This window comes from Neltuma alba, unplaced genomic scaffold (assembly GCF_004799145.2).
Source record: "Neltuma alba isolate B1F8T4 unplaced genomic scaffold, ASM479914v2 tig00002374_pilon, whole genome shotgun sequence".
NCBI lineage: Eukaryota > Viridiplantae > Streptophyta > Magnoliopsida > Fabales > Fabaceae > Neltuma > Neltuma alba.
The window spans coordinates 767,861-779,089 of NW_021632837.1; the positions used below are offsets into that span (position 1 = coordinate 767,861).

At 37.6% G+C, this 11,229-nt stretch overlaps 1 protein-coding gene and 1 pseudogene across 1 annotated transcript; both read left to right on the plus strand.

Moving 5' to 3' along the window:
* Positions 1 to 224: 224 nt before the first annotated feature.
* Positions 225 to 4,237, plus strand: LOC114723439 (U-box domain-containing protein 15). The gene is made up of 4 exons (XM_028909629.1): positions 225 to 542; positions 641 to 757; positions 2,427 to 2,852; positions 3,048 to 4,237. The coding sequence occupies exons 1-4, from the start codon at positions 225 to 227 to the stop codon at positions 4,098 to 4,100; spliced, it is 1,914 nt and encodes a 637-aa protein (XP_028765462.1). The 3' UTR covers positions 4,101 to 4,237.
* Positions 4,238 to 7,005: 2,768 nt separating this feature from the next.
* Positions 7,006 to 10,064, plus strand: LOC114723451 (catalase isozyme 1-like; annotated as a pseudogene).
* Positions 10,065 to 11,229: the final 1,165 nt, after the last annotated feature.

Genomic DNA, 11,229 nt, shown 5'->3' on the forward strand with positions numbered 1-11,229 from the left:
CGAACTTAACGGAAACTAGCCCGCAAAGCCCGTGAAATTGGCCTCCCCAACACACATTGCCGGACTCAATGCAAACTAAGGCTAGGGTTCATTTCTTGAACATCGACTCTGGTAATTTCTCGTGAATTATTGTTCCAGTGCTTGAAACTAGCTATCGTATATTCCCCTAGATTTTTTTTTCCTTATATATATATATATATATATATATATTAAGACACGGCTTCATGGCGCTGGGTGGAGAAGAAGAAGGAGGTGAAACATTAGAGGGGGATAATGAGTTGGACAAGTCCAATGTGGTGGAAGAAATTCAGAGAGTTATTGAATCAGTAGCTCAGTTTGGAGAATACCGGAAGACTCACAGGAAAGAATGTCATAATCTTGCGAGGCGGATGAAAATTTTGTTGCCACTCATAGAAGAAATACGGGATCTGGGCCCTCACATTCCAGAGAAGGGCATAACATGGTTAAAACATTTGAAGGATGCTCTCGTTTTTGCGAAGAAATTGCTGAAAATGTGTAGCGAGGGGAGCAAGATTCACCTGGTTAGGGTCCCCAAAAATTCTCGAGGTTTTCTTAAGAAACACAAGTGGGTTCTAAGGTGTTTTCGCTTCTCATCTATTCTGACCTATGCTCCTTTCAGGTACTGGAGAGCGAAGCAGTTATGTCCAATTTTCGATCAACATATGAAAAATTAAGTCGAGTATTTGATGATTTTCCTGGAACAGAATTAGAAATATCAGATGAACTAAAAGAACAGGTAGTTTCTTTTTTCCATCTTGATCTTTACTTGGAACGAATTCTGAGTTAAACTGGAAGGAATTTCTGCTGCAGTCTCGTAAATGCTTGGCCTTGTTAATTTCTCCTATTCCATAGGATGGCACAGATCCAAACCATCCAGTCCAGACGTCCATATACATTCACTAATACTACTTCCTCTTCTTAATATAAGATTTCGTTTGATTTTTATTTTGTTCTAAATATAAGATCTCAATTCACTTTATCTCTCATATTAATCTTTTTTTTTCAAGATAATTCTTCTAATAATAGTAGTTTTAGCCAATAAATTTGATTGGTAAGGATATTTTACGAAAAGCAATATATATTTATTACAAATAACTAACATAACTTATTTTCTTAATATATTCAAATTATTTAACTAGTTCTTATATTTAACACCAAAGATAGTATATAATATAAAATACATGAACCCGCGTTATTATTTTTCCTTAAAAAATTCCTCACCACCTATTTCTCCGGCTTCATCAGGAAATCTGTCCAAGAGGTTTCATATAGAAATCGTTTAACCTCTTGCCGAATTATCTCAATGGAACTCCTATCTTTTTCCTCTTCCGCCATAGACAAAAAGAAAAATATTCACAGAGCACACTTGTATTTAATTTTCTTAGCTAAGACTTATAAGAAATTTTTTCATAAATAAAATGTAACAAAATTCACTTAACCTAAAAAGGTTAGGTCCCAAAGTTCCATTTCCGGTGAAATCTAAATGGTCATATGTCTTAATTTTTGTTATGTGATTTTACAATTAAATGCTAATATTTTAAAAGTAATACGAATGGTCATGTGACTTAACAAAGAACTTGACTTAAGTATTGTCTTAAGTTTGGTCTTAGGCTAAATATAATTTTTGTTTTGAAAAAAATATAAAATACTCATAATGAATGAATTTTATAAAAATTATAATTCATGTTTTTGAAAATATTGATTTTTATCAAAAACAATTTTGTAAAGTCACATTTTAATTTTCGGAATCCTTACATATTTAATATTATTATGAGCTAAGCCGTGAGTGTATATATACTTCTTTAGTCCTATTTCTAAGTCATTTTATTAAATTTTTACTATGAATGTACTATATTGTACTTCATTTATTATAGTGTAGATAGTTTTTTTTTTTGAAAGGTGTATATATTAAACAGGGGTAAAGTTGAAAAATTACTACTACCTCCGGTCTTTAATATAAGACCTTGTTTGATTTTTATTTTGGTCCTAATTATAAGACCCCAATCCATATTATCTCTTATATTTATGCATTTTTTCCCAAAGTAGTCCCTTTAATAATGATAGTTCTAACCAATAAAATTGATTAGTAAGGATATTTTAGGAAAAAACAATACCTATTTATTAGAAATAACTAATTTAACTTACTTGCTTAATCTCTCAAATTAGTCAACTGACTCTTATAATTAGAACCAAAGGTAGTATATTTTAATGAAGATTTAATGCAATTTAAAGTTTTTCTTAGTCTGTGTAAAATATGTTGGAATTGCCTTCTAAATGGAACTAGAAGAGTATATATATAAAATGTGTATTTACTAATCGGCAAAACAGCTTGCGTTACTTAGCTTGCAAAAGATTCATGTTCATGTTCCTCAGAAATGTTGAGATAAGTTGATACTGTGATTCAGCTTGAGCTAATGTGCGTGCAACTCAGGCGGGCAAAGAGGCGAACGGATACGCAAGACATAGAACTCGCAATGGACATGATTGTGGTTTTTTCCAAAGACGACCACCGAAATGCTGACAGCGCTATCATCGAGAGGCTTGGGCAAAAGCTCGAGCTTCACACCGTTGAGGAACTTAATATAGAAACTCTTGCTGTAAGGAACCTTGTCCGAGAAAGAAAAGGCAAAAATGCAGACAGCACCCAGCAAATCATTGACCTTCTTAAGAAATTCAAACAAGTTGCCGGCATGGAAGACCCCAACATTCCTGATGAGCCTGTCATGCCCAGAGTGCTTGACAAGTGCACATCTTTGGTCATCCCTCATGAATTTCTCTGCCCAATCACCCTAGAAATTATGACAGATCCTGTCATCATCGCCAGCGGCCAGGTAACCAGACAATTGTTTATTCAAATAACTCTTGATATTTTGCTGAGGGAAAAAGTTGAGTTTGCAGATTCGGATATTCTTCTTGAGCCGTAGTTGTTTTATTCAGTTTCTGGAAGTGAGAATTTTTTTGTGTCTGATAGTTGATGCTTGTTTTAAGAACTAATTTTTCCTTCTTTTATCCAATTCTTGCTAAAGACATATGAAAGGGAAAGCATAGAGAAGTGGTTCGAGTCTAATCGTGATACTTGCCCCAAGACTCGAGAACCTTTGGCCCACCTGTCATTGGCACCAAATTATGCTCTGAAAAATTTGATTTCCGTTTGGTGTGAGGAAAACAACTTTAAACTCCCAAAGAAAGAACCTTGTTCGAGCGAAGAAAGTTGCGTAGCGGATCCGAAAGGGGAAATAGCAGCTCTGGTTGGGGACCTATCATCTGTCCACTTAGAAGTGCAGAGAAAAGCAGTGAAAAAGATACGTATGATATCAAAGGAGAATTCTGAGAACAGGGTTTTGGTGGCAGAGAATGGAGGAATACCGCCGTTGGTGCAACTCTTGTCCTATCCAGATTCAAAAATACAGGAGGATGCGGTGACGGCGCTTTTAAATCTATCAATTGACGAGGGCAACAAGATACTGATTTGCAGAGAAGGGGCAATTCCAGCTATTATAGAAGTATTGCGTAGTGGAAGTATTGAGGCCAAAGAAAATTCTGCAGCAGCTCTATTTAGCTTGTCAATGCTGGATGAGAATAAAGAAATTGTGGGCCTATCAAATGGCATTCCCCCTCTGGTAGAATTATTGAGGAATGGGACAATTAGAGGGAAAAAGGATGCTATTACAGCTCTGTTTGGGTTATCTCTGAACCACTCAAACAAGGGAAGGGCCATTGAGGCAGGCATTCTGGCTCCTTTACAGCAATTGCTCAAGGATACAAACTTGGGAATGATTGATGAGGCCCTCTCCATCCTCTTACTTCTGGCATCCAACCCAGAGGGACGACAAGAGCTGGGACAGCTCCCCTTCATCCAAACTCTGGTTGAGTTCATCAGACAAGGAACTCCCAGGAATAAGGAGTGCGCATTGTCTGTTCTTCTTGAGTTGGGTTCCAATAATTCTAACCTTATTCTTGCAGCCCTTCAGTTTGGTGTATATGAGCACTTGATTGAGATCAAAGAAAGTGGAACAGCTCGAGCCAAGAGAAAAGTAGATGCGCTCTTACACCTCATGAGCAAGAGCGAGCATATTTGATTTTTCTTTTAGGTATGCTCCTGTATTCGTCATGATAAATATCATTCACTTACTGTAATATAACAAGCAGAGTTGAAGAGTGTAGTCGAATTCCTTCTTGGTTATCTTCGTTGAACAGTACATTATGTCGTTTATATTTCTCAAGGCGGTTCTCAGAATTCTCAATCAAGACCCCAGCTGTGGTAGGAACTAATTAAAATCGTCACCCATCAATCAAGAACTAAATTTTCTTTTTTGGTTATAAAGAGGGCTGAATCCCAAAAAGTAAATTACATCACATGGGGACTGAGTCCCATAATATCTTTGTCACACAACACCCTTAGATGAGGAGGGCAGCAATCCATGAAAACAGTTTTTGATAAACCAGACGTGGCCAGAGCATCCGCAAGCTTATTATGGTCTCTTGGAACAAAAGTTAGACTTAAGTCCCAATTCAGCTTCATCATATCAGTGATCTGCAAGAAAGGTAAGCTGCACGAGTTGTCCAGGTGGTTACCGTGCAATAAATCAAATAAGATTTTTCCAATATAACTCTTTTGAAACCAAAGTCCCAAGCCAACTTAAGCCCTTTTAAAATTGCAAATTCCTCAGCAGCAAAGGCTTAACTCAATCCAATCTGGTAAGAAAAACCCACAATCCACATACCAGCGTGGTCTCTACTTACTTCCCACATCCTGCTTTCTCATTACAAGAAGATATAGCACCATCAACATTAACTTTGAACCATTTATTAGGAGGAGGGAACCATGGGCCTCGGTTGATAGGGGTTTTTTCATTACTGGCTGAATTAAAATCATTCAATTGAATAAAAGATCTAGTTTCGCTCGCACAGGCTTTTGAAAATCAACATTGAATACACAGCTATTCATCCAAAGCCACAGATGCCAAACCGCAACTCCCCATAAGAGACCCCATGGAACCAAATATTAGGATATAAAGGAATATGAGCAATCGCGGAAACTAAACTCGGCCCAATTCACGATAACAGGACCAAGGCCAGGCCCCAGCACAATACTGATAGGGCGGAGTTGTAGGATGTCCCCGTGGAATCCAAGATTAGGTGTTGCCATGGTGGTAAATCATAGTTTTAAAAATAATTTTATACTAGGTCTTAATTACAAACGTTAATTAACTAATTTGAGAAGATTAAATAAGAAAGTTAAGTTAGTTATTGTAACAAATAGATGTTGTTTTTCCTAAAATATCTTTACTAATCAAGTATTTTGACTAGAACTACCATTATTAGAAGGATTACTTTGGGAAAAAATACACAAATATGAGAGACAAAGTGAATTAAGGTCTTATATTTAGGATAAAAATAGTCAAATAAGGTCTTATATTGAGGATCAGAAATAGTAGTATATAAAATGACCATGTAAAAAAAATTTATTTCAATTTATGTAAAATGCTTTTGGGTTTCCACACACTTCTTTAATCAAACATCCCCTCATCATGAAATTTGAATTGATTTAATTGTTTTTTTTCATAAAATCATATTTAAGAGCTATTCAATGAGTTTTTACCAATTTTATTTCTAATTAATATTCTATTTTCTTTTATTATTATTATTATTATTTACTGCTACATTCTCTTTTACATTTTATGCTTCTCCCTTGTTTATGCTTGAGAAAATTTAAAGAAATGTCCCAACTCCCTGTACAATTTTTTTCAGCATGACCAAGAATGTTCTGGAACGGGTGACACAATCCATCACTTCGACCTACAAGAGAACTCGCCTAATTTGTCGAAATCGCCTAATCCAACACCAGCCTTTTTTTCCCACTCTTCCATGGGGCCTATACTGAATGATTGTGATTTGAGTCCCACCCTCCAACGTTTGTCCCTGCTTCTTTGACATGCAAAAACAAGGCAGGCAACAAGTGAACCCAAAATAAAACGACACAAACAAACAAAGATGCCTTTTGCTACATTTAGAGGGAGGAAAAGAGCTGGAAAGAAATACAAGCGCCTCGGTTAAAAAGTCTGAGTCGCCATTTTTATTGAAATGATATAAATTTTGTTTCCTGATCAATCGACTGAACGAACGAGCGAACCAGACATGGTCTACTTTCTGTTCCATGGAAGGGGATTTGTCTTTGGCCAACAGAACCTAAAAAGAAACAAACAATCAAACAAACGCCTTCTATACCTTTCCGTCGCCTGATTCTCAGATTTTTTGAGTTTAAGATAGGGATTTCATCCCAAAAAAGAGGAGGAAATGATAAGAACAAAAGAAAATGGGAGATGAAGATGGGGATGAAAATTAAGGAAATGGAAGAAATTACAGGGAAGAGCAAGCCTTTTTTTTTTTTAAATATTCGGAAACTGAAGCGCTTAGTCCCTGATTACACCACGAAATCACCATTTTTCTCTGCTGTTTCTTACTCTCTACAGCTCCATCGCGCCATCGCCATGGAGGCATGGACCCCTGTGAATCAACACGACGTCTTGAATTCTCTTATTGATCATTATTCTGTCTTTGAATAGATTCATGCAACATCGTTAATCTCTATTGCTCTCCTTTTATTTTCTGACATTGATTTTAACTTGATTTTGGGGTGTTTGGATTTTTAAAAAGATGAAAGGAGTTTTGTCTTTGTTTATGTAAAAACTTTTTCAAGATTTCCAAACAACCCTTCGTCAATCTACCTTTTCCTTTTCTTTGTAATTCTCAAATCTTTACTGCTTCTTTTTTGTTATAAAATCCTTCTTCAATTTAACCCATCTCTTATGTTTCGAAGTTTACTTTATCTTGGTTGTCCTTTGATTGAGAAATCAGTGACGTCAATCTACGTTTCCCTTGCCACATTAATCAAGCGAGTATTGCTGTTTTTGGCGTAAAAATTGGCAAATGCAGGATACTATGTTACTGATTTGTTTCTTGTTCTACTTCGTGTAGTATTGACCATCAAGTGCCTTCAATTCTCCTTTCTGGACTACCAATTCCGGTGCTCCAGTTTGGAATAACAAGTCATCTCTAACAGTTGGATCAATATATTTGCGTGATTAATACTATCGGCATGACGGGAAACAATGATCAAGTGGGTATAGGGACGTGGTACAGAAGTTTTCTATAAATTGCTCCTTAATTTCAAGAATTCTTTTGAATGTGTTCTTTTTAATTGAACTTTTTTTAAGCTCTGCCTCGAAAGAATTCGTTTTTGAAGGACTTCAAATTTATTGCCAGTCAAGAACAATCGTGATAGATAATGGTATCGAAGGAATTTTATTGTTGATATGGCAAATTATAAATGACTATTGTCTTGTGGTTCTGGAATATCAGGCATACATGGGCTTTTGATTACTTCTAATTTATAAAATGTTTCGCCTTCCTTTTCACTCTTATCTATGCCAAATATAGTCACTGTAAGCAAAGAATAGAAATGCCTCAAGTCACTTTCTCCCAAATTAATCCTAGGGGAGGAATGTCTTGATGATAGCATAAGGGTACTTGCAGTGGGTGAGGGGAGGTTGTGGAGTAAAGGCAGTATCTTTGGCTAACTATACCTTATAATTAGAAATGATATTTTAAAATCCCTTTTGGGGTCCAATTTTCCTAGAGGAATACCACTTGGTGGAGAAGCTTGCAAATTTTGACAGGGAGCGGATCCCAGAACGTGTTGTCCATGCTAAGGGAGCTGAGCAAAGGTTTTTTTTTTTTTTTTAAGTCGCCCATGATATTTCTCACCTGACATGTGCAGATTTTCTCCGAGCCCCTGGAGTTTAGACACCTGTCATTGTCCGTTTCTCAGCCGTTATCCATGAGCGTGTTGGCCCAAAAACTCTGAGCGATCCTTGAGGTTTTGCTGTGAAATATTACAAGGTAAGAATATGGGGGTCCAATAGAAGTTAAAATTATCATCCAGTGACTAAATATGATTACTATGTTATATATGTAAAGTGAAGTTGCCCATTTTGATTAATACTGCCAGTTCTCCATATATACATAATCCCTATTCTTATTTTATAAACTTAGAGTAACTTTGATCTAGTGGGAAACAACTTTCCCGTCTTCTTTATCCGTGATGGAATGAAGTTTCCTGATATGGTCCATGCTCTTAAACCCAATCCCAAGTCTCATATCTAGGAGAATTGGAGGATCCTTGACTTCTTCTCCTATTATCTGGAAAGTCTTCACATGTTTACCTTCTGATTTGATGATGTGGGTGTCCCACAAGATTACAGGCATATGAAAGGTTCGGGTTTCAACACATATACTTTGATCAACAAGGCTGGGAAAGCACATTATGCGGAATTTCACTGGAAACCTGGATGTGGTGTCAAGTGCCTATTGGAGGAAGAGGCCATTAAGGTTGGATGATCCAACCATAGTCATGCCACTCAAGATCTCTATGATTCAAGTGCAGGTGGAAACTATCCCGAGTGGAAACTCTACATCCAGACAATTGATCCTAACCATGAAGACAGATTTGATTTTGATCCACTGGACGTAACTAAGACCTGGCCAGAGGACATTTTGCCCCTACAGCCAGTTGGTCGCTTGGTCCTGAATAAGAACACTAATAACTTTTTGGCTGAGAATGAGCAACTTGCGTTTTGCCCTGCTATAGTAGTACCTGGCATATGCTATTCAGATGATAAGTTGCTCCAACCTCGTATCTTCTCCTATGCTGATATTCAGTGACATAGACTTGGACCAAACGATTGCAACTTCCGGCAAATGCTCCCAAGGCTGCTCTTGAATCTTGATCCTGGGCAACTGATAGGTTTGTGCTGTAGACTGCATATATAATCCATATAAATATATATGCTATTATCTGACATTTGATTTTGTCTTCTGTTTTCTGACCTTTTTTTCAGGCAAGAACATTGATAACTTCTTTGCTGAGAATGAGCAACGTGCGTTTTGTCGTGCTATAGTGGTACTTGGCATATGCTATTCAGGTGATAAGTTGCTCCAAACTCGCATCTTCTCCTATGTTGATACTCAGTGACAGAGACTTGGACCAAACTATCTGCAACTTCCGGCAAATACTCCCAAGGCTGCTCTTCACAACAATCACCATGAGGGTTTTATGAATTTCATGCACAGGGACGAGGAGGTAAACTAAAAGGCATCATTTTGTTATTTTCTTATCCTGAATAAAATATCGGCAACCTTATCAATCATTTGATGCCGTTGGATTATTATTCATATTCATGTTTATTAGGACATAGCTTTTCTTGTAAAAAAGGAAACTTACTCTTTTTTTTCCCCACATATTTCATCATAATGACCACAATGCTGGTGATTTATAGGTCAATTACTTCCATCAAGATATGACCCTGTTCATCATGCAAAAATGTTCCCCATTCCTCCTACTATTTGCACAGGAAAGCGTGAAAAGGTTAGGTTTGGTCATTCGCAGTGGGTAAATGTGGACCACATTGTTGGTATTGAATCAACTAGTTGTGAGCTTCAATTTACATTGTACCTACTTATTTTAGGATAAAATCATAAGCGTTTAAAGTTTGTGCTTGTAAGGCGGTGAAAAATTCTAATTCCTGGGAAGCAAGAATGTGTGAATGACTTCATTGTTTAATGCAGCGCATAATTGTGAGGGAGAGCAACTTCAAGCAACCAAGGGAAAGATACCGATCCTGGGCACCTGATAGGTTCCTGCTATAGAGTGCATATATAATCCATACAAATATGTTTGCTATTATCCGACATTTGATTCTGTCTTCTATTTTCTGACCTTTTTTCAGGCAAGACACATTTGTCTACAGATGGTATGAAGCTTTATGAGACCCACTTGTCACCCATGAGATCCACAGCATCCGGATATCATACTGGCCTCAGGTGAGTCGTTTTGCATATGATTATTTTTGAGGTAAGAATCGCAGAGTTAAATCTGTGAAATGATGTTTGCACTGGTGTTGGTACACAGGCCGATCGCCCCCTTGGTTAAAAGATAACATCTCATTTGAATTTGAAGCCAAGCATCTAAGTTTGGTCCAAACCCCAATGTTTGTGGGTTTGTAGATGAGTAAGGAATGTGATAAGGACGTGGCCGCGAGGTCATTTGAAGGGTTTAATTATCGATCCCCTTATTGCAATGCCGTGTTGTAATGTTGATATGTACAAAACTAGTATGACAACTTAATAAATTGTTTGTAAGTGCCGATTCTCTATTTCATTTCCTGTACTTTTCATTTAATTGTACTCTCAGCTTGGGAAGTTGTAGGTAGTTCTGTCCAAGCTCCTGCATTGATGCGTGGGTTTTAGACCCTGTTGGTTGTATTGATTAGGAATTCGATTGTTCTGGCCAAGCAACGGGAAGATAAGAAGCGCATGCCCCGCAAATATTGGACTAAGGAACGAATAACTACGCTGTAATTAAAACCGTGGTATTTGGCAGCCACTGGACATGAATACTTGGAATATGAAAGGCCAAAAATAACATACAAGTAAGTGGGACAGTCCGAGTCATAACAATTGGAAGCTCACTGACATGAATTGTAGACCTTTGTTTCGGTGAATGATTCATGAGAGATGGCGTTTTGACGCCCGCAGCCGTGCTGAAAGTTCTACCCTCCTCTGGTTTTTGTGGATCTGATTTCGTGCTAGTCGTATACTCTTCGACTCTTCACGGCCTGCTTTGTGCACTAATGGGAATGAATAGGGAAGGCAATCATCTTTGTTTATCGAATTTCAGGAAGGTCTTGGGAGCATTCAAACAATAAGAATGGGTCCAATTAATCGTGCTCTCCAAAAATCAATTAACTAAAGCTTCTAAAGTGGTAAGATTGTAGTTCGGACCACTGCCAATCCAGGTCCTCCATCTCCCATCATGGAGAAGCGCACTTATTTATATCGAGGTTCAAAGCGCTACAAATGTACGTTCCAATTGATAGGAATCCAACGACTAATAATCTCCCTTGCTCGCTCTATATCTCACAAAAGGATCGGAAATCTCTGTAAGAAGAGTTCACAGGCGAGTAGGAGTGAAAGGACTTTACTAAGGTCGACACGCGATGTATGTGGAAATTTATCTAGAAATGGTTCCGGAGTGGACTCAGATAAGTTCGACAGTCCTGAGAGAGACGCACGAGGAACTTTATCTTTGACCAAGTTAGCAGGAACCTGATCCAAGGTTTGGCATGGCCAGCTTACTTAACGGATGGG